Source organism: Macrosteles quadrilineatus, unplaced genomic scaffold (genome assembly GCF_028750875.1).
Source record: "Macrosteles quadrilineatus isolate MER2022 unplaced genomic scaffold, UCM_ALF_1.0 Scaffold_7__1_contigs__length_78375512, whole genome shotgun sequence".
In the NCBI taxonomy this organism is placed as follows: domain Eukaryota; kingdom Metazoa; phylum Arthropoda; class Insecta; order Hemiptera; family Cicadellidae; genus Macrosteles; species Macrosteles quadrilineatus.
This window is the reverse complement of record NW_026542600.1, coordinates 53,705,260-53,729,749: the sequence shown is the minus strand read 5'-3', so window position 1 is coordinate 53,729,749 and position 24,490 is coordinate 53,705,260. Positions and strand designations below refer to the sequence as shown.

The 24,490-nt window shown below is 34.2% G+C and overlaps 2 protein-coding genes across 2 annotated transcripts; both read left to right on the top strand.

Moving 5' to 3' along the window:
• Positions 1-2,959: 2,959 nt before the first annotated feature.
• LOC128998986 (aminopeptidase N-like) lies at positions 2,960-11,794 on the top strand. The gene is made up of 8 exons (XM_054425343.1): positions 2,960-2,964; positions 3,452-3,778; positions 4,244-4,406; positions 6,617-6,779; positions 8,161-8,426; positions 10,620-10,815; positions 11,578-11,701; positions 11,767-11,794. Exons 1-8 carry the CDS (start codon positions 2,960-2,962, stop codon positions 11,792-11,794), a joined length of 1,272 nt encoding a protein of 423 aa, XP_054281318.1.
• Positions 11,795-17,600: 5,806 nt separating this feature from the next.
• On the top strand, positions 17,601-22,063 carry LOC128998985 (aminopeptidase Ey-like). Its single transcript, XM_054425341.1, has 5 exons — positions 17,601-17,657; positions 18,199-18,353; positions 19,957-20,097; positions 20,959-21,043; positions 21,873-22,063. Exons 1-5 carry the CDS (start codon positions 17,601-17,603, stop codon positions 22,032-22,034), a joined length of 600 nt encoding a protein of 199 aa, XP_054281316.1. The 3' UTR covers positions 22,035-22,063.
• The last annotated feature ends 2,427 nt before the right edge of the window (positions 22,064-24,490 follow it).

Genomic DNA, 24,490 nt, shown 5'->3' with positions numbered 1-24,490 from the left:
CCAAAAGCAGTTTTTAAATTCAGGTAAAAACTGTCAACATTGTGTCGGTTGAACGGCTCTTGATAAGCTGCAACCCTCAGGTTGTCGGACACTTAATCTAGGATGTCTCTTAAAAAAACCCTGCATCCAATCAATTCCAGCTTTTTTATTTGTTTCCCAATTTTTTGACATTTTTTTTTTATCTTTGCCATTTCATAGGCAAGTTCTCTAAAATTCTTACTGGATTTCCCTTAGCACATTTTAGAACACTTAATTATGTATTCTTCTAGTGCCTTTTCTTCAGCTTCAGTAACCAGTCGGCTTCTATATTTTGGGGCCATTCTTATGTCTTGCCCTTGAGCTTGAGCTTTGTTGACATACCTTTGTAGTGTGGTGAGTTTAAGTTCGTACTCCCTTGATGCCTGGCGAAGAGACATTTTTTTTTTTCAATTACATCCTTGACTGCACGGCTTATTGTCTCCTTAGAAAACGACCCTTTCTCTGATTTTCTCTTTCTTCCTCTTGACCTATTGATCTGTAAAAAGAACAGCCAGTTCAAGATTTTTTCTCTTGGATAAATTTCCAAAAAGAATAATTTAATGGAAAACGCCCCTAATTTGGTCTTAAACTATTAAATTAAAAACATATAAATAATAGGTAATATTTTTGGTTACAATGAGACACTTTATGTTGGGCCACAATGGAACTGTTCCATTGTGGCCCAACATCAATTGTCTCATCGTGGCTCATGGGTGTTTGACCACAAAAACTAACCCTAATTCCACTTCAGAACTTCTTACAAATATGCTAACTAGTCTAAACGTTTTAGAAAGAATTGTTCTTTATACTGGTGTGTGACACTTACCTCTCATAAATGCAAATGGAAGGTTTAATGTCGTTAAGAAATAACCTGGAAAAATAACTTTAAGTTGTCAAAAACAAAACATGAATTATTTCTCTTCCTTAGTTGGAGGCAGCCATTTGCACCAATAAACTATGGGTACACAAATAGTTTTCGAGTTCAATCACAGAGTGCAGCAGTTGGCAGAATAGCCAAATTAAAAAAAAAAAACATGGTTGTTCCACTTTGGCCCACGTTCCATTGTGGCCCACCCTCCCCCTACAGTCCTCAGCCAGACTGTCACCATCCATCCCCCAAGATGGTAAAAAAAAATTCAACTGTCAACATTTCACTAAACAATAGTCACTTAAATATGCAGGGTGAGTTTTAAATGAGTTCCCCCCCTACTTTTTTCTACATTTCTTAAGATATCAACTCCGGACCACGTCAGATCATTTTAGAGTAGTAAGTAGGCTACTTCATTTTGACTGGGTATAAATGTTTGGCCGCCATCTTGGATCCGCCATATTAGATACAAAGTTTTTTTTTCAAATGTAAAGGTAGGGTTGTGACCCATCGTTTTAAACTAGATTTTTATGCTGAATACGATGCTGCAACCCGTTTTTTTTAAATCTTGATCCATTCTAAAGTTATGAGAACTGTTTATAACATTATTTTTAGCCCATTTTAACATTGTGCATTTAGAAACTAAGAACATAATCGCAAAATAGTGCTAGATAAAGATAAGTATACACCACATAATATACATAAATCTTTATCTAGCACTATTTTGCGATTATGTTCTTAGTTTCTAAATGCACAATGTTAAAATGGGCTAAAAATAATGTTATAAAAAGTTCTCATAACTTTAGAATGGATCAAGATTTTTAAAAACGGGTTGCAGCATCGTATTCAGCATAAAAATCTAATTTAAAACGATGGGTCACAACCCTACCTTTACATTTGAAAAAAAAACTTTGTATCCAATATGGCGGATCCAAGATGGCGGCCAAAAAATTATACCCAGTCAAAATGAAGTACTTACTACTCTAAAATGATCTGACGTGGTTCGGAGTTGATATCTTAAGAAATGTAGAAAAAAGTAGGGGGAGAACTCATTTAAAACTCACCCTGTATAATTGTTTCTCTGTTGGCTTTGATTTTCTAAGTTTGATTACCCGTACCCATCTAGTTTCCTTATAGTGTAAAGAGTAGCACGAGGCTCAAAAGTACCTACTTAACTTTCCTAAAATGTAGTGAAAATAAGTTCTTTTGATTGCCTTATGGAGAGGAGGCCTGAAAACAGTTTTACTTGAATAAATCATTTTAATGATAAGCTTTATTGAACTTAACTGACAGCTCTAGCTGAGATTTATCTAACTTAACTGACAGCTCTTGCTGTGCCTTACAATCTCACCTTGAACATGTTTAATCTTTATCAACCTCAAAAAGTGATACTGACCATCATCCTAAAGTTCTCAATTTTTCTAATAGACATAAAATATCCTAAGAGGAACCTGGACATAATAAAATCCCTTTAAGAAATAATTTGCCTTTTTTTGTTAGACTCAATCCTTAAATGAACCCAGGAAAATAAATTGAGAGCTAAATTGAGTTTATGTAAATACTATCAACCTATGCTTACATTTAAGAATCTCGGCTTACTCCTTGTGGACCGCCCCCCTTTTAGAGGTTGAGAGTTAATGAACCCATGAAAAACAAGATAGGTCTAACAAAGATACGATGAGTTTAACCATTCTAACTTATACTGTTTAAAAAAAAAGTTGGGGGAAAGGACTTTAAACTCACCCTGTATAATTCACTTTAGTGGCTATCCTGTTTCCAGTGAATGTAAAACTATCCATTTCCCCGTAGCCCAAAAATACAGTAATGATTTTCAATGCTAAGTAAATTGTTAATCTTAATTGTTTAGGATTACCATACTATGTTTAGAATTGGATTTTGTTCGGAACAAAAAAAAACAGTGAATGTACATAGCATACATTTGAAATTGTTAATTATTTCAGAAAGAATATTTTTTCCAGTGAAATCAAGCGCAAGAATGTACCAATACTGATCAAAATACTTCAAACACTGATATTGTGGAAAAGTCAAATATTAAGGTATGTGAGTGGCAAAATGAGGTACTCTATGTAAATATTTAGTTAAAACAACCTATAATACTTTTGTACAACTATGATTAATGAAAAAAATATACAAGCCTGATACCCTTAAAGTATTAGTTAAATTCAGAGTAAAAATATTGCACTAAACAGCCAAATTAAATATTCACGTTGTGGCTAATCTACAGCTGTCAAAATTTTTCTGAGCTACAAATTTTAAGTTAAGCCTATTACTCATTCAATTACCCTGCTATCCTCACAAAAAGTCATATAAATGCATAAAATTAGGAGTCACTAGATGCTATTCTTCAAGAAAAAAATTTGGATTAAATAATACATTTTATAGGCAAATCTGCTTTTCCCTTGAATCGCTGAAAAGTTCATTTTATTATTTATGATTGGGAAAAAAGTTTTGTGTATCTGAATTTTTTTGCCCAAAGGTTGAAAAAGGATTCCCAGATTATTAATTAGTAATTATGTATTAATCTGATTTTAATATCTGATTCAGAGGAGAGTTTGGAATAAACTGGTACACATTTGAAGGAACTCCACCCATCTCCCCTCATCAAGTGAACTTCCTGATCTCACCTCTTCAGATGGATCAACTTATGATTCCTGGAACAACTACCCCTCTCCGTGTTTGGGCACAGGGTTCATCCCTTATTAACTTAAAGGTTGCTGTAGAAGACTCAAATAAATTTGTAGCTTCAGTGATTCTGCCCTCTGTAAATTTCTACAAAGATTACTTTGGCATGAACTGTCCACTTCCAAATTTGGATTTGGTGTCGTTTCCAAGCTCTGGGCACGATTCTACTTTCGGAATGATAATTGAAGAGTAAGTATTTCTGAGTGTATTTAATCTTTAAAACTTTCAAGTACAGTCAACTGAAAAGCAACAATTCGTAGGTGATCAAATAATTCTTTTCAACTTCAACATTCTTTTGAAGCCAAGGCAATGAATGTGACTCTAATGTTTTGTTAAATTTGTTAAACATGCAATTGTTCATGACAATAATTTATCACATTTCCTGTTACTTTACTGTGAAAATAAGTCGGACCCTTCCATTGTAATAAAATATTTTCCCTTAAACCCATAAAATATTCACTCCTAATTCACTATTATTCTTAAGTCTTGAATACTCAGCTCAGATACTAACTCATAAAAAATGGTTTCGCAGATATACTTTTTTAAGAAAATAAGAATCCTACTTGTTTCAGTATAATCAGGAAGGGGCCAAATCATCTTCTTTTGTTTGGATGGATTAATATTTCTTTTGTATTCATTGATTCTTTTGTTTAGGGAAAACACGCTGGTTAAACATGCCGAGTTGAAAGAGAGCATCAGAATGGCACACAACGTGGCTACCATGTGGCTGGATGGTATGGTCACCTTCAGTTGGTGGAATGATTATTGGTTCTCCTGGTCATTGTCTGAACATCTAGCCACACTTGCCGTGAACCATGTGAGCAATACAGATGCATAAAGCTTTTCTCAACACAGTTTACTCTTGACAATCCTTATACCTATTCAAATTGATTGGTTCTGGTTGGACCGCAAAATTGGACTAGAAACCACAACCAGATACGATCTTGTCATAGTGCAAATTAAATTGACATATCCCTCAATATAATTCATTTCTCACAGCGCTGGATTATTGGGTGTGTTCGATTATGTGGTGTCAAATTTAGCTTTCTGATCCTAATCTAACCTTTGGGGCATGAAAAGGCCTCCCCAAAGATTGTTTCAATACTCCTTGCATGGGGAGATTTGAAATAGTAGAGAAAAGTTTCTCTTAATATGAGTAACTTCACTTGTTTGTGTGTCTTCAGAAATACATTGAAACCTAGTTTTTGAGCACTCCATTTACTGAAATTGTCAGTGAATTCTCTGATAAAGCTTTTCTTTGCAGACCCCTTTGTTTATCCCCTCCCGCCTCTGTACAATTTTCTGTAACCTTTTAATCGGGTTTACCATGGGGTAGTAATAGTTAAGTGCCAGCGGCTAACATTCCCACAAATTGAGACTAGACAGTCAAGAAAAATCATAGATATGATATCAAATTCAAAATTTATAATGCAAGGTAAAGCATAACGGACTAAGAAGTTTCACTTGAGTAGTGCTTCGGCTGTGAAGGGTGTAAACGGACACTGTTGATCTCGTTCTCATCAGCCCCTCATATTTTTTCAGTTGTTATCATGGTTGAGACCAAACAGCATTGAGGTTATGCTGTGCTGTGATATGCAGAAAACCCCCTCAAACTTCCTCAGGTTATCCTGCATATACACATGGGAGCGTAGCTTTAGTGAAACCCAGTTCTTAACCTTATGAAATTCTAGTTATGAGCTGGGTCACTGTTCAATGAGAGGACCAGATTAAATTCAACGTACCAAACCTTTTATTATCTCAAAGCTAACTACTATTCTATACAAACATAAAACAATTATTGCTAAAAACCCCACTAATGAATGGCTGGTAGGAAACGTTCTGGAGGCAGCTAGAACTTTAAATTTATGAACCCCAAAAACAAATCTATTCCCTCGTAATCTAATCAAACAAAGTATCTTACAAAAACTTGAGACTAAAGGGCCTAACCCTGAGACAGAGAAACCAGTACTCACCCAACTCTTCTGGGCACCTTGCCCTGGGCGACTGACCCCTTTCTCTACCTCAGGTGCCCTATTTATTGATCCGATAGCTACTGAGTGCAAAGCACCCAGTGTTTACCAAAACACCTCCAGAACGCTTCATAGCAAGCAAGGCCTGACCACAGGTCATCAACCTAGCTTGCCTAGGCTACCCTCTTTTACAGTGACAATACAAAAAACTAGTCAGTGATTGGGGGACACAACAAGGTTTTTGGTGGCAGTTTATTTGTATTCTGCGCAAAAATGATGTTCCTAGTGCAAACACATTTCCCAGTGTCCTCACAGAACTCAGTTTTTATCACTTTCTTCTTACTTTTTAACCCACAATTGCATTGTGTCGGTGATGCACAGAATAAAAACCGCCATAGAAAAGTTGTTTGTGTCGCAACCACTTACTTTTAGTTTCCTTAAATATGAACACAGTATAACCTCGATTATCTCTGGTCCCAACCAAGATAGCAACTGCAGTGGTGGTCCCAGGGGGGGGGGGGAGATAGGAGTGATATATGAAACTGATTAGTCCTTTCTGCCGCATTCTGTGTATGTTGTCTGTTAACTTTTGTTAAATGCATCTAAATAATGTATATGTATATGGTGAGTCGGTGGCTCAATCGGTAGCGCTACAGACTTTGGGCTCAAGGCAGCGATTTTTTGGGTTAAAATCCTAGTACTTGCCACTACTTTATATCAGTATAGTTCACCCTTTTACTGTACTGGCTCACCCCTTGATTTTCTCCCCCCTTGGAATACATTGAATGTACAGGCCTCTGTGGCCCATTTGGACAGGCAAATGCAAGGTAAAATAGGCTGCCAACCTCTTTAGAAAAAAAATTTAACAGAAAAATAATATTTAGATTTTAACTATTAAACATCAACTCAAGAAAAGAATTGCATACACTGTGATCTTGGGCAGTTAGAAAACTGCATTAATTTTTTTTCAGTAAAACTGAAACAACTCAAACTGACATAATTCTGGAGTATCCTTTTATTATAAGTTCTGAACTATTGATTCAATTCTGATTTACAGCTTTATCCCGGTTGGAACATAGCCAGTCGGTATTTCGTACACCAGACTTTAAACATTTACAAGGAAGAACCCGGAAACTCTTTCCACACAGTTTTAATGTCTATCGAAAATCCAGAAAGCGTTTTAGAAAACTACCTCCAAGGAGGAATATTTTTTCATAAAGGTAACATTATTAAGTTATTTAAAACACAGGGAACCGAGTTTTATCTTTAAAGTATAGGAATACATACTGCAAATGCACATATATGAATGAGTTGCCTTTTTGTTCTCAGTCTTAAGGCTAGTCTGCAACTCACTAGGACACCCAGTCGCTTATCAACCGGCGACCTGGTTGACGAGCGACTAAGTTGATGATTGAACGTTTTATTGCTGGGTGGTACACACTAGGATACCTAGCACTTTCAACCAAGCTGGAAATCAATCAAAATTTGGTGGGGATAGACAATTTGTTTTGTTCTGGTTCACGCTTAAGCCTATCAAAGTGTGAACCTAAATGACAACACCATGCCCCCGACGAAGAGGAAATAGCTGCCGAAGTTTTGATTATATTTAAAACTTATGAAGTAGAGAAGAAGAAAGAAATTGTTTAGAAGATTTTGGGTTAAAGGGTGGCTTTAACGTAGAAATAGTTACAGCCACATCGGCCCTCCTACGAGCTTTTCGACTTAAAAATCCTCAGGATTTTAAGAACTATTTACATATTCCAGATGACAGTTTCCGTCATACTAAGCAACCAGTGACACCCGTGACACCTCACATAGAAAAAAAGGACGTCAGATTGAGATTTTAGCATGGTTTTGTTTCGTCAGTTCATTTTTCGTTGTACTGCGCATGCGCTAGCCGTCTTTAGTTGATCAACTTGGTCGCTGAAGCGTACACACTCTAGTTTTTTGAGAAATCTGATTGCCCGGCGATAAAATGGTTGATCGGAAACCCCCAGGTTTTCGATACATGTCCGAAAACCAAAAAGTTGCCTGGCAACCTACAAATCGCCCTCAACCAAATTGACAGACACGTACACACACGGCGATATTTGTGCAATTTGGTCGCTCGTCAACCAGATCGCCGGTTGATAAGCGACCGGGTGTCCTAGTGAGTACTAGCCTTTAAAACTTGTCTCCAAGTTGTCCTCAATACAAAATTAAATGAAGTTTTATGTTTTGAGGGAATTAAATTGTTTTATAAGACATGCATCAACAGCAAAGCTAGTTTGATATAAGATAGAAAGCAACAACTAAGGGTAATAGAAAATAAATTTTGTAGCCCAATAATTTAATGGTGTAATTATTTACTTATGGTAATCTTATGGCTTGTAATTGACAGACTGGAGTTGGCAACAAGTTTTGGTTTGTAAGTATTAAACTTTTTTTTATTGTTGAAAAAAAAAACTATACTGTCTTCAGCAAAAGATGGCAAACATGTCCTAGTACAGAATAATGATGGCACCTCTTTAGTGCCCGAACTAGTCACTCACTGCAATGTGTAATGTTTGGATTACTATAATCAGGTATGAAATAAACAAATGTCATTTTTCTACATTTTAGGCCCAGTGTTGATTCGTATGGTGTCCATGATCATTGGAGAGGATACTTTTAAAAAAGGATTACAAGCATTTGTTGCTAAATATCAGTTTTCAAGTGCAACAACCAAGGACCTATGGGAAAGTTTGTTCAACAATGTACAGGATCCAAAGCTTATAAAAGAAGGGATTAGTTTGGAAAATGTTATGGAAAACTGGCTTACAAAGACTTCTTATCCACTTGTCACAGTGACAAGAGATTATGCAACAAATAAAATCACAGTGGCCCAGGTTAGTTAAAGAGTTGTGAAAAGGAATATTCCATCTATTGTTGACAGTCACTAAGTTACAGATCAGCCGAAACTTCTGTGTGCGCGGACAAGTCGCTACTAGCCGCACTAAAACAACGCTTGGTAGCAAGACAACATTTTTCGCTAAAATACCCCCTCCTAGGTCCGACCAGTTATGGCCACCCACAGAAAGTTTAGCCGAACTGTGCTTAACATTTACCCAACACATTCAATTTAACCTGTCCAACATGATGCAATTCCAGTAAGTTGTAATTGACTTTTGGATATTGGACATCCCATTTACATGGACCAGCTGTAACAAAATGTTTTGAAAAAGAACAATAATGAATGAACCACTTGCAGAGTTTGCGATTCTATTTTATTTTAAAATGTCATAAAATATTATATAGTGCAATAAGTTACTATTTCAATTTGTCACAAATCAGTAATCTACATTAGCACACTCTGCCGGTGGCTCAGTACAACTACGTCAATTTTTATTGAAAAACTGGTTGTAGCTTTAATAACATTGGGATGGAATGTATAGTTTTGTCAATACCACAAAAGGTAATATAATATATTCATCTATATTTAATATTCATGAAAAAGAACTGAAATTTTAAAATTTTCAATGGCCAATGATTGGTTCCTTATCTTGGATCTTCAACTTTTTATAGCAGCAGACATCCCATTCCCAATTTCGAGATATGCTAGTCTTAGAATAAAAGCAGAACTAGTTAAATTGAGCCAGATACAGAGGCTCATTTCTGTCGAATACACAAACATTTTAACCAAGTCCAGCTGAAATTGAAACATATAGTTAAGCATAGTACATTTTGATGTGACGTGAAATATCCAAACTCATATATATAGCAATAGCAAAACTTAGGGAGAAAATACAGGGCGTTTATAAAAGAATCATCAGGTTTTAAAGGCCTGTACCTAACCCAATTCTCGTCCCACATTAATATTTGAAACATGTGCTTAAAAAGCATGTTTCCAAGTTTTATAATCAGCTGTTCAATAATCAGTCTTGGTTTTTTCTTGGACGTGTTTGCATCATTTTCAAAATGGTTACAATTCAAGAAAAAACATTTTGAGTTTTTCATTATAACTCAAGTTTATCTTTAATAACTGTCCAGCGTGAGTTTCCGGGGCATTTTAGAAGGACTCCTACTACACAACAATAAAGGTGGTATCGCTAGTTTAAGAACTCTGTATTAAACCGTAAAATCATAGGTCGTGAAAGAGTTCTCTTAGAAACTGAGATGGATTGCCAGATGTAACGATAATGACATGACCCTTCTCAAATGGCCCCCTAGATCTCCTGATCTTTTGGTGTGTGATATCTTCCATGGAGTAAAAGACAAAGTTTATATACCGCCAATGCCTCAAACCCTTTAAGAGCTCCGTGGACGAATTCGCATGTTGTAGAATCAATCAACCTTGCGATGCTAGCCGGTGTATGGGACAATTTACAGCATAAATATTGGAAACTTGCTCCACGGTTAATGGATGGCACATTGAGCACTTATAGGGGTATCTATGAAAAATGTAAGAGTTATCCTTTCTGTTGATATATTTTATATCCGTATTTGTTTTCCATTAACGCCATTAAAATGTTGTAAAACCTGATGATTCTTTTATAAACGCCCTGTATAATTGGTACAGTAACACACTCTGTGAGATGTCTATTAAACTATAATACTGCTAATAGTTGAAAATTAGTAGTGAGTCGGTGGCTCAGTCGGTAGTGTCTCGGACTTCGGGCCCATGGCAGCGATGTCGTGGGTTCGGATCCGTACTGTATCGGCTCACTCCTTGCTTTGCTGTAAACGTTCCACGCACGGGCGCTTAGTCTATGTGGACGGGCAAATGCAAGGTTAAAAGAGGTCGCCAAACTCTTTAAAAAAAAAAAAAAATATCCTTTCTTTTAGACAATAAAGACCAATTCTTTATTGAAATATTCCTAGAGAACATTCATGAAGTTACAATTAATTAGGTTGTATTAGTTTATTACTATGGCTTGTTATTCAGGAACTCATGCTTTCATTGGTTATAAATGGAAATAAACTCATTTGTTAATTTATTCAAACTCATCTTATGACTAAAGGTCGGTCCAGACTTCTTGAACAGTCTGGGTTGGGGTTGTCTTCTCTTAACGTGCTTTTAGGTGTGTTGCTTTCTGTTTTAGCAACTTTATGTAATTGAAGAAAACCCGTCAGAGCACAAAGATTGTTGGTGGATACCGCTTACTTATTCAACGTCCCAAAAGCCTGAGTTTAGTAATACCAAGCCTGAGAATTGGCTTAGTTGTGATGAGAGAACAATGACTTTTGAGATCGAAGCTACGGACAAGGAATGGGTTATTTTAAATAATAAAATGGCAGGTAATAATTCATTTTAATATAAAATCGTTAATAATTGATCTACAGTTAGGAATAATTCAGATATGTATTATGGTAGCTTACTAATGTATAATAAATTAAGTTTGCACGAAAACATATTGAATAAGAAGATTGCTACTTTTGGTTATTATTTCTATTTCATATCTGTGTTAAGAGTAAAATTTGCTGAGATCAGCAACACAGTATGAAAAGAATCAAATGAATATAATGACAATGATAATAATTTTCATAAAATCCAGACTTCAGATTTTTACAACTTCAGAAACAATCTGTTCAACAATCCAAGCTGCAAAAAGATTTTTTCAAACTATTCAACGATACATATTCCTTTGGTTGAAAGTTTACTGGTCAATACAAAAAACACACAAACACTCTGAGAAAACACTACATAGTCGATTGCCACATTGGACTAAGGCCTGAATCTGGGCTGAAAAGTAAAAAGTAGGTATAGTCGTAAAATTTTGATAATATGATACTCCTAGCTACTTAAATTCTTTAGTAATTTTGAAACCATCCCATAACGTGCAGTGTTGAATTGTTGGGCTCTGCTACTCTTCCAATTTTCATATTGTTATTTTTATCTTCATTTACCTGTAATACTACTTTCAGTATTTCTTTTAAAAATACTTGTGCTAATGCTTCCATGTCACTTTTACTCTTGGCTATTTGTGCTACGTCATCAGCATATGCGAACTAATTTATTTTCCATGGATAAACAAATCTGACACATTACTTGTTTTTCAGGTTTATACAGAATAAAATATGATACTAAAAACTGGGATTTGATAGCAGCTGCTTTGAAACAACCAGACTTCAACAAAATAGACGAGCTGAATAGAGTTCAGCTACTGACTGATTCATGGGATATGTTTACTCATGAGCTAAACTACAAAACAGCTTTTGGAATAATTAATTATTTAAAGCAGGAAACAGATTATTTGCCTTGGAGGGTTGCTCTTGACAGAATTAAAATTGTTGGAGAAAAAATATCCAGGATGGCTGACTATGATGTTTTTGAGGTGAGTTTGTTTGTTTCTGGTTGACGTTGACACAATTACTCTTGAGATTTCTGATTTACTTATTTAGTTATTGAATAAACACCGATTTAAATTGATTTATTCACAAATAGTTAAAGTGTGTAATAAAAATTTAAAAAATTGTCTTAATAAATAAACTATCTATGAGCAAAACATAGGTTAGTAAGGATTTTCAACAGGTAGTATAACCACAGTACGGTTCTTCTGAGTAATACCCAAGCATAATGATTCTTGGGGTTACTTTAGAACCTAAGGTACTTGGGTCCTACCCACCTTGGCGAAGAATCTGAGCCCTAAGAGAATGAGTTGAGCCTCCGGTTAGAACAATTAGGGACTGCTGCTGTGAAGTTCACACCAGAAGGTTTTGAAGGTCAGTTGGGGGTGGATGCGGAAATTACTGTTGTTGGGGGGGGGGGGGTTTCCATAATAGAGGGGGTCCAGGGTGTATTGAAGAGAAGAGTTTGAAAGCTCCGTATAGAAAGTATTAGGAATTTACAAGTGCTATCTTTGAATTAAGGTCTTATACGAGCTCCCGTAACGGCCAAGAGAGCTAGTAGAAATCTGAGAGCAACACCACTTTATCCACTGCTACTCTAGCTGGTTTCCACCCAAGTGCAATAAATTATTAGTTCCAAGTATGAAGATTGGAGGTGTCCATTTGTTGATTGGAGGCGTCAATTGCTATTCAAGTCCATCACCAGTTGATAGGCGTGAAACAATTTAGGCTGTATAAATTGTGGGGAAGGTTGAAGGGAGATCAGAGAGGGTTGTGAACATTCACAAGATGTCCTCAGGAAAGTCCTCTTGTGTTCATGGAGTGCCCAAAAGTTGATAGTTTGCATCGCTGTTTTCTTGGCCATACCGCAGTATGGCATACTTGGGAATAACGAATATAAATTCTAACGAATAGCGCTATTAGTTAGTTTTTCCGGCTAACTTCTATTTTATTCGTTAGTTTTTTAGGCTAAAAGAGCTGGAAATAACTTCTACTCAGTTATTTTTATACCCAACGAATAGATAATATATTCGCTAGTTTTAAATCGGTAGTTTTTTTGGTCAGGCGAAAGTATTTCCAATACGGGTTATTTATTTGCCGTGTTCAGTGAGGGCTGCGTGCGTACAAGAGAGGTCAGCGCCCTTGTGACAAACAACGTGGGGGTGGGGAAAGAGAAAGTCAAAGTCCAGTCCCTTTGGTATGCAGCGGACTCGGGGGGCGAGCCAATGGCAGCCAATAACAACACCCCAAGCACCGAAGGGTGGGAAGGGGGAATGTTTGTTTGGCGATTGATATGTAATCTCAAGTGTCAAAGTCTTCACTTCAGGTTGATGTTCATTATCTGACCTTGACAGGTGTTAATTTTTTGTTAGTTTCTTAGTTGTCTTGTAGTTATATATATTTTAGTGATAGTTAAATATTTTTAATACATAAGTTATTAAGGTGTACGGTTTTAATTAAGTACCGGTACAGTATAGATTAATAACATTTGTTTGCAATGGTGGGCGAGTGTGATATCAAGTGACCAAACTTAAGTGACATATTTCAACAAGTTGAAAAAAAATTAAAAGGGTGGAATCGCGTTAAAATGTTTATTGTGTTTACCCAATACAAAATTAATTAAAGCATCAGTCACAAGTGCTTCGAATTTGAGAGCGCATGTTAATAAAGTGGAGAAAAAGTATGATGGTCTCGTTTTTAAGTTGAACAGTTGTAAATTATGTTTGTGTATCGAAAGTAATGTTTATGTCAGGAAAGGTGAGATGATCACTATTTGTTTTTGTCTTTTGAACTATTGAAAACTAAATGATGACAAGTTTTTGTATCACCTTTGTCGGGGAAATAAATGTGCACTCGATTTTGAGCCTAAATATCTCTGAGATGAATTAACCGATTTTGTTGAAACAAAAATTAAATATAAGCTGGTTTAAATAAATTTTACGTGGTGTCAATAAAAAAATTTTCCATTTACCAGAAAAATTGATATAGTTGAAAGATACTAAAAAGTACCGGTTTTTAAGAAACTTTGCACTAACACTGAAGTTTAAAATTTATTTGGAAACAAACCACTGAGCCAATCTTTCTGAAATTTGTATGGCTTATTGGTAGGTTCATTGTTAACATTTCCATGCATTTAAAAAATTTTATTCACAATAGTTTTTATGCTGCTGTTATTTTTTAAAACGTATGCTAACATCGTTAATAAGACACTGAAAATTTCGTTCAAATTACCATCATGTTTGCCGTGACACAATAAATAACATTAATATGACAGATTTATAATGCGAACAAAGGTTTTTTTTAAACAGATTTATATTTGTAGACAAAAATTTCTCCCGTGACTGGCAGCGGGCCGCCTGGTGTTTGTACGATATTTCCCAGCCGGGCGTAGCACTTGCGAATCTGCGACGTTGCAGTGTACCTGGCTACCACACTGACATTGCACGGCAAACTAATGTGTAAATCATTATTTATTTAGTTAGAAATTTACATAAATTTACTAACAAAATATTCACTAGTCATGAAACAAATACATTATAATAAGAAAAATACAAATATAAATCTACAAATTAAAAAACACCTTTGTTCACTGCGAACGCCTGTTCAGAGCGGCAAGCCTAGTCATTACTAACAGACGAGGAAGGAATCGGCGACAACAATTTTGAATAATAACTTCTTTTAAAGTTTAATAGGCATTTCAAGTAAATTTTGTCGTAGTAATGAATGTAAAGTGTAATGTAAATGTGACGATGTCTAATTAATATTTAATTAAAACACAATTAGTAACCAAGATGTGTCATTATTTCATTACGTATGAAATCCTTTAAAACAACTGTCCAACAAACAGCTATCTTCTACAAATGTTGAAAACTAACTTTATTTTCTATCAGTTAGTTTTTCAACTAACTAATAACTTCTATCAGTTACTTTTTATGGGACTAACTTCTAACTTCTAACTAGTTAGAAATTTTGACTAACTTTCCCAACTATGCAGTATGGTTTGGGTGCTGTGAAAGTTGCAGATGACCTAGTTGGTCATCAAGTGTTTCAATGGGATCTCAAATGTGACTTTTTACGGACCACCCTTGATTTTTTTCCTTATTTATCTAGTGAGTTTTGTCAGTCTGGAGAGGAGCGGAGGACCATTTATTTACCACTCGTCGTGTCACTTAGAATTTGGGATCGTGATTTTAATTTCTTAAAAACAGCTGATGATTTATTTTAAGAATTGCATAAACTCTCAGTCTAAAAAAATAATAATTTTAAAATTCTAAATAGCCTAATAAAATTATAGTTATAAAATTGCAATGATTTTCAAAAAATGTTTGACTAAAATATATTTTAAAACCCGCATAAGGAAAAAGAATGATGCTATCACACAAATACTTTTGATATTCTAATCGCTCTTTGCAGTGTATTTATGTAATTGTTATTTGTCTGATTAGATTGAATTGAAATACTAAATAAAATATAAGTACTCACAAATTATTATCATAATAAAGTAAGTTTCAATCAATTCTTAATAGACAATATTCTTTATTAACATATTCGTTGTGAATAACACAGCGTCATATTTACAGGTATAGGTTACAGAAAAATTTCATATTTCAAGGTCATGAGATGAATTATTTTTTGGTGTAGGGTTCTCTAACAGCCAGTCTGTGAGTTTTTTCTTGAAAGTGGATGAATTATTCTGTTGTTTAAGTTGTTCTGGAAGGAGGTTATAGTATTTATTTAGCTCCTTTGTAGGATAGTTTTCTTTCAGTAAGTGATAGGTTGAGGATTGGAAGGGTGAAATCTAATGCATGTCTGGTGTTGTGATGGTGTAGGTCCCTATGTCTGATTTGTTGGGTGGCTATTGCACGTGAATGGTTTGACGGATGTGGATTGACACCACGGTGAGTATTTTCTGTCCTTTGAACGGTCCACGGCAGCTGTCTTGTTGTCCAATGCCAACCAAACACCTGATTGCCCTCTTTTTTTGGACAAGAACGCCTTCTAGGTTGAATGCAGTGGATCCCCCCCCCCCCCAAACTTCTATGCCATATCTCAGGTGAGATCCAAAAAGTGTGAAATAGGCTACCTTCGCTGCATCTGTTCCACTTATTTGCTTTATTCTTACAGAAATACATGGCAAATTTGATGACCAAAGTTTATGAAAAAGCCAACGAATTGAGTAAATCTAATGATGGGAAAACAGACATAGTACAAATAAACTACATCATGATAGCAGCTTGTGAATAAAACATACCTGAATGTAATAAGAAAGCTAAAGAACTGTATTTAAAATGGAAAGAAACCCAGATTAAGTACCATAAGTAAGTACTATTTAATTTTATTTACTTAATTAAACATTGGCCTTTGAAAATGTATTGGTCATAAATTCAACCAATAAGATATTTGAAAATACCTTACATACATTTTTACTTTTTTGTAAAGGTAGAGCCATGAATTGTGAAGATACTTAATATTAGCGATCACAACTGAATGTTACTGATGGTAAACATAAATACCCCCGCTGCAGCAAACCTGCCAACTAAGCGAATTTCCATTTGCCTGGATGATTTTCAATTAAGCTATTAAATTAACATTTATGTTTTTCGAGTACCTGGTTAGCTGCTACAGGGAAACTAGTAATGTGTGTTTTTATTAAAACATCAATAGTATGAAATAAATAAATCCACAAGGTTTGATCAAAATATATCCATAAAGAAGCCAACTACAACATTTTGCAATATTCTCCATAAGAATAACATGGGAATTTTAAATTAACAATTTTTTGAATTTTCTCCTTAACCATTCACCATACAAATGAAATACTAAATTATTTGTTTTTTAAGCTCTTTAAAAAGGTCTGGAGAAAAATTGATAAATTTTGTGTTTTAAGGATAAAAAATGAGAAAACCCCATTTTTACCCCATAAAACCCCCCCTTAAACCGCGTTCCCATGGTCCGATCATGCTGGATCGCGAACTCATTCAAATTTATCCCGCCTTACACCTTCAAACCAAATTTTATCAAAATCGGACAAAAATTACTCGAGTTATCGTCCGGACGGACACACATATATATATATCTCTATATATAGATATATATATACATGTATAAAAATTTGAACGAATGGTGTTTTTGGCCTCTGGGGACATCAAAATGAAAAAGTAAATCGGTCCCAGGCCTAGGTCTTACCATGAGACCTACGGTAATAGCTACTTCCCTATTGGGAAATTTGCTAAAACCGCTGGGATACGGACAACGGCCCAGATCTTTGTGGGTTAATCCCCTGATTTATGGCCTGAGGGTAGTGGTCACATCGAGAATTCTGAATCCCACCGGAGGCGTTAACTTTTTTTCAAAGATTTCGCTTAGAATGCGATTACTTTTTAACTGTAGATCTTTTGTTAGAATTTAAGGCATTATAATTTTACGATCAGAACTATTTTTCGATTAGTAAACCTTTATTCAATTTTTTCATTATCAGCAAGTTTGGTTGGTTTGGTTAGGGTATGACAGTTTAATTGTATAATTAAAAAATTAAAAAATTGAATTTTAGGCATTTGTAATTCTACAGAACTATTTTTTTGATTAGTGAACCTTCATTCGATTTTTCATTATCAACAAGTTTGGTTAGTTTGGTTAGGTTATGACAGTTAAATTACATTTTAATTTAACCTACAAACGATACGTTTTGACAGCGACGGTGATAGAGCTAACAATTTGCCGCAAACAGTTCGGCTATGCACGGTATGATGCAGAAGCGTGACACCAACCTAGAACTGACAGGTCAACCGACAGTGATTAAGAAAATTACAGGCTGGTTCATGTGCCTACACCCAAAACCGCTATAAACAACTGGAAAATTTCCAACTAACAGTTCCTAAAGCTGTTATGATTTTTGTTTTATACTCTTTTATGATCCTTTCACATCAAATTTAAAAGAAATAAAATTTGTCTTTATAATTTTCCTCCTTAGAACAATCACTGATTAAAAGATCAATAAATATATAGGAAGGTTTTTTTATTTTGTACACAAAAAACTCCAATTACTATAAGAGATCCTCCTTAAGACTCCAGATTTCCCACTTAAATGTGGCTTAAGCATTTCAACATAGATTTATGTTTGAAATTATGTTTCAAATAATATTTTTCTTATGTTCGTGGATCGATTATAATGGACGATCTTTGACCAGCTGAATTTGTGTTGTTCAAAACCATGGTAACTTTATCTAATCTTATAATTTTGGGTTATGCTTGTATATTTGAATGCTTAATTATTTAATTTAAACACATGATTGATATTTTACTTCTTCAGATTACCTATAAATACACTTCAAGATCTCAGACCCATGGTACCTATTCTGCAAAGGAGTTCAGAGCGGTGATTTGGAGTTCATGCTGAAATATCACGGAGGAACTACAAATGAAGATGAAGAAGCTGATCAAGTCCTACATGCTTTAAGCTGCTCAGAAAACCCTGAAGAACTCAAAAGGTTTGTGAAAATAAATAATTGTTAGTGGAATTTGGCTTTTACTATTTGGAAATTTTTCATCACTTTTTATAAAGTTTGTTAGTTCATCCCAACAATCAAACAATTCACTCTACACAATTCACTATCTTGCATTTTAGAAATATCTTGTAAATAGATATTCAAGATAAAATTTATACAAACTTTTCCTGAACGTGATGTTGTAATAAGTTTTTCAGGGTTTCCAGTAACAGAGGGAGCTAAGGATTTTCTGTATTTTAAAAGCACACAACTGTATAATTTCAACAGAAAATTACCCCCGCTGCAGCAAACCCGCAGACTAGGCGAATTTCCATTTGTCTGGCTAGATTTTTACTAAAATAAAAAACCTTTAAGATAGTCAGATTTATTTCCCATTTAAAATAACATTAATTTTAATAAGTTAATAGATTTGCTACTACAGGGAAGGTGTGTTTTATTATTGAAATCTTGATAGCTTATTATTATATAAGCAAATTTGACTATGATATATCCATAAACAAGCAAAGTACAGCAGTTTATTTATTCTACATAAGAATAACATGAGAATTTTAAATTTATACTTTTATGAAATTTCTCTGTAACCGTTAGACATACAACAACGCTTAAATGTGCAAAGATTTTTTTAAAGCCCTACTAAATAGTTTGGGGAAAAATGTTATGTTTTCAGACCAAAAATGTCAAAAATTAGAAAAACCAATTTTTAACTCATAAAACTCTCCTTAAACCCCAATCCTCATACCAATCATGCTGGTTCGCGACCACGTTCAAATAAACATAGGTTTACATGTTTTACCGATTTAATCAAAGTTGGATCAGTTTTGCTCGAGTTTGCTTACGCTTACGGATACATATATAAACGGGCACAACTCTGGCCCTTATACCAGAAGGCTTGTATTACTATAGGAGCGCCTTCTGTCAGTTGAGCCAAATCCCCAAGTCTTAGGTAGGAGTTACATGCGCCAGAAATAAAAACGGATTTCCAAGTATAATTGCTCACTTTTGCCAGTCAGTGGCATCTTTTGTAAAATATATCTTTAATTAAATAATATGTCAGTACCAGGCCCGTAGTTTGCATGTGACATGCTATGGGCCCGAGAGATATTTGCGCCCCCTCCACCCCTTCATTGCCAAGGGATTTTTCTCTTTGCGCTCCCAAGCAAATCTTAAAATTCTTGCCCCCTTGGGCTCATTTACTATAGCGGTAAACTGATCCCCTCTGGTCAATACATTATATAAATTACAGGAAATTTTGTTTTTATTGAGCTACTAGCACAAACTGATAAGAAATTTGGCCATTAATTGTGTTAATTTTTTTGTAACAACAAAGACTAAAGAAGATTAAATTATAGTCATAAAGATATTACTCACATAGTTCAAGCTGCTTATTTCTTCACTCAAACTCCAAGTCAATCTAGGATTAGTGTCGACGGGTAGGATTAGTGGTTCTACCTAGGCTATATCTGGCCTCAATTTGGCGGAAACGAGTAAGAGGCTTGTGTTATCCTTGCAAACTCTTTTGGAGGGTTTGAAATTCGGTGCAAACCAAGTACAACCATTTGTATGTTTAGAACTTAAAATGTTTCAGGTACCTTGACTGGTCGATTTCTGACAAATCTATGATAATACCTCAGTTCTGTATTGATGCTTTTAACCATGTTGTGAAAACCAGAATTGGTTATTCTGTCGCTTATGAGTTTTTCTTCAGGAACTTCAAAGAGATTTATGAGTGAGTGAAGTTAATTTAATTTAAGCTTTTGCTGTTTGCTCTTTTCCTGTTTGACTGTATTAAAGAGCAAACTAACGCATAGGTAGTGTAAATAAAAGACAATGTAAATACTTTAATAGTTGTATATGTCACAACATATTTAATTATAACTATGTTAAGGAGGATAAATAAAATGAGATTTCAACAGAAAAAATTAACTTAAATAACATGTTTTGAAGCTATTATTGTGGAAAAGATGGTAGTGAATTTTTGGCCCACTTAATTTGGAAAAGGTTTAAACCTACGGCTAGATTCATAATGAAAGCATTGAGATCAAAATGTTTTATGACATCATTAAGTGAAAATATGTTGAAAAATGTTCTAATCAATGCAAAAATCCTAAAAGGGCCAAAAATCTTTCAAAAATAAAACCAGAATGGTGTAAAAATCACAACTTTCCCAATTTAACTTTAGTTAAAACATCATTAGAGAAAGATAAAAAAATATGGGAACATAATTTATGCAATGATTCCTTGGGTGAAAATAAAAATAAAATCAAGAATAAAACTTTTTCAAAATCACTTTGTCAACCAAGATATCCGCCATTTTGTATTTTTTACATAAACATTTTAAATCTTTAAATTTCTTCAACCGATCTTTATGAAAATTGGTATGTATGTTAAGGTAGAAGGGTCTGGAAAAAAGTTAATTTGTTCCAATTTATAATTTAAAAATGGCCATTTAATTTGTTAAATTTAAATTACTAAAAAATCTGATGGAAAAATGTTAGGAACACTTTTATTTAGCATTTACAATTTCCTATCAAATAAAAAGTTCAAGAATCTTCAGCATATCTTATACACTCATTGCTTCTGTTTACAGACATGCTGGTCGAGGGGTTGGTATCCTCAACATGTACATGGCTTCCCTAATTGACCAAGTTACTTCTGAGGAGGAATTAGAAAAGGTACCATTACTATAATGATATTGGGCAGTAGAAAAATAGCACAAATTTCATACCATTTATAATTGGTTTGTTTTGGTCACACATCAATACAAAGATGGTACACAACAGCAATGTCTTCACTTATTGCAGCTTTCAAAAGATTTGATAGGGTTTGACTACTTCTACTGCAAGATACTTCCAGTTTTTCCAAGAAAAGTCAACCCAATACAATTTGCCGAACATTGAACTGTGCTGTGTGCTGGGAACAGACTGTGATATATATTCATTTTTTTAAATGTTCAACAGCGATCTTTATGGACCAGTGTGCCAGTGCTACTAAGAACTGAGAACTCAAAAAATCCTACAACCCTACATTCCATTTTAAACCACTTATCCCAAGTTAAATCCATGCTTCTTTTTGCACAACTCTTTACATTCATGGGGTGTTATAGAGATCACCTTAAGCTGCATGCCTATCTTATAATGTAGGCTGTTCAGGCAATGAAAAATTTCTCTGTACGATAATTTTAAAGAATCAACCACAAGTAAAAATGGAGGGTAATGGTAGGGAACTTGTTAAATTACTAACCATATCAATATCAAACAAACTACAAATTTGTTGAATACCATTTAAGCTCTTATGCAATGAAATATAAAGGATGTTAAAGATATTATATCAAAAGTTCATGTTGAATGTAATTTATTTCAAACAAATTATTGTGAACTTGAACATTTTTACAAAATTATGATGTCTCAAAATTATGTCCTTGGAAAGAGACTTGTTTTGCCATAAATCCTGATCAATTCAGTTGAGTAAAAAAACACATTTTCAACATTATTTCTGTTTCAGTTGAAGGTCGATATCAAGAAAGTCGAAGCAGCAGTCGAGAGGTTGAATGATGTTGATGAGGATCTAGAGGACAGTTTCAGTGAAGCTCGGACTAGATTTGATTGGCTGAAAAAGCATTACCCACCTTTGATTGAAGCAATCAAAGAGCAGTCTAATCTTTAATATAAAAGGTTTATCTCAATGTGCACTTTATTTAACCTTTGAATCAAGCAACATATAAATACTTAGAAATGCAATTGGTTGGAGTGAGGATGTTTACTGATAAGTGTAACTCGGAATTTAAGTGGGGATGGATCCTGGAACATCTAAAATCGTTATAGGACCTATAGGATTTTAAAGACTTAAAATCCTTTAGTTCCAATTTGTGCATACTCGTCCTTTGTTTATAATGGAGGGAACTTCGGTTTAAAAAAATGTAAGATTTCGCCTTCCAGAAAATACACTGTACTGTATTCTCAAAACTGAGATGTTTTTTAAATAAATTTTAAATGTCTCCATTTCTTTATATTAAAGATTATTTTAATTGTTTAGTTATGTAGGATTATGAAACTAAATCAATCAATTAAATTTTTTATGTTTCATTTAAAATTTCTATCTCTTTCTCTAGGTTTAATCACCAAGTCGGCTCCATTCAACAATTGAACGTCAATGAGTATTTCTAAACCAAAAAAATAAGTAACCAAACCAAATAAATATTAATTGTAATAAGCCCTTCTTGTTTATAAAGGAAGTGATAAACATGTGATTCTGTTGACATATCTTTGTAAGGGTAAAGACAATTAGCTCGCAACTTGTCGGGGTCTAAAATCTAAAAAATATACAGTATGGAGAGTATCTGTTTTTAAAATGTTCAAAGTAAGGATTGTACATGTAAGTATTTACACTCCAAGATATCTAGCCTACAAACTTTATTTCCCTATATAAATTCACATTGATATTGCTGATTAGCGAATTTTCCTAAAGAGAATTAGCTATTACTGTTGGTGGCGCGATCTCACTATTTATCAACATTTTTATGTTATGTGCATCCGTGAACACAATAACTCGAGTATTTTTGGTACGATTGTGATGACATTTGGCATGAGTGTGTAGTTTGAGATAAAGTTGAATAAGTCCGGAACCAGTAATATCGTGTAGAGCTAAAAAAAAACAAATAAATTATTTCGGTGTAGGCCTTACTTACCTTTGGTTGGACCTTAAACTTATCTAATTGGAATATACCTTAAGTTGTATTGGTGTTTATTTAAATTTTATTGCTCTAGAGTTACATAGCAATGTATTCACACAAAAAAGTACATTTCACCCTAATTTTGTAAGTTATAAAAATTGAATATTTTTCTGTAAACTTTTTGTTTATAAAATCATGTTGATTTCATTATTTTCAGGTAGAATTTTTATATTTTACAAAATAAAAACTCTTGTGAGTTTTGTGATGAAACAAACAAAAGTACTCATTGGGGCTAGATTAATTGTGTATCAAAGTGTTAAATTACTTTTATAGTATATTTTTAACAAAATCTCAATCATGCCATTTGAACTTTCTAAGTCTGTAGATTTGCCACAACAGGGATATTTTCCTATGCTGAATTGTGTTTCTGGCCACAACCTTTTATCTTAGGGCTAGTATCTCTGTAGCCTATATATGGGCGAGGAAAATAAAAAAAACAAATTAAAAAACCCATGATTTATATATAATTCAAGATAAATATATTTTATTTATTAGTATCAAAATTCAAAACATAAATTAAACCAAGAAACATGTTAATAAATAGTATAAATTTATAGACCTACAGTAGCATACAGGGTGTTCAAAAAAGGCAGGGTGACGTAGTGATTCCTTGGGTCAAAATGAAGAGAAAATCAAGAATAAAATTTTTCCCAAAATAAAAAAAAAATTCTGAAAGAATGTCAAGAAAACTTTTATTTAGCATTTTTAATTCCCTATCAAATGATATCAAGTTAAGAAAGATTGAATACAAAATAGCTGAAATATTACAATTTTAGTTGTCAAATGGGGCAAACCTGACTAGCTTCTGCCTTATTCCACACCATTTTAAAACTAAAAAACTACAAAATATTACAACAACCAATTCAATTATTCAAATATACTAAATAAATGAATACTGGCAAAATAAAGTGCTCTTGTAAATGCACAGATAAAGAAAACTGTGTTTTTTTACACATCAATATAAAATCATATCAAATACTGATTAGACATTTATTTATTTATTTATAGTCCGCCTGTTTGGCTATGATACCCAGCGGATTAGGCACCTTCTTGGAACTCAACTCACCCTATCGACCCGTTCGTCGGGCTGGTCGTAAACAAACAGTGACTCGCCCACTGTCACAGTCCCACAGATCTGAAACTTTTTTTTTATTTGAAGTTAAAATAAAAAAAAATACAGATTTCTGGGACTGTGACAGTAGGTAGGTAAACTTTTTATCAACGGCCGGCCTGGCAAGGGAGTCGGAAGGGTGTGTTGAGTTCCGAGAAATTTTCTAATCTGCTGGGTAACATAGCCAAAAAGACGGAGTATTTATTTAATAAACAGAAATGTCAAAAATAGATTAATATCACTGTGTGATGTTTTTTTCTGTAAATGGAGAATATTAGA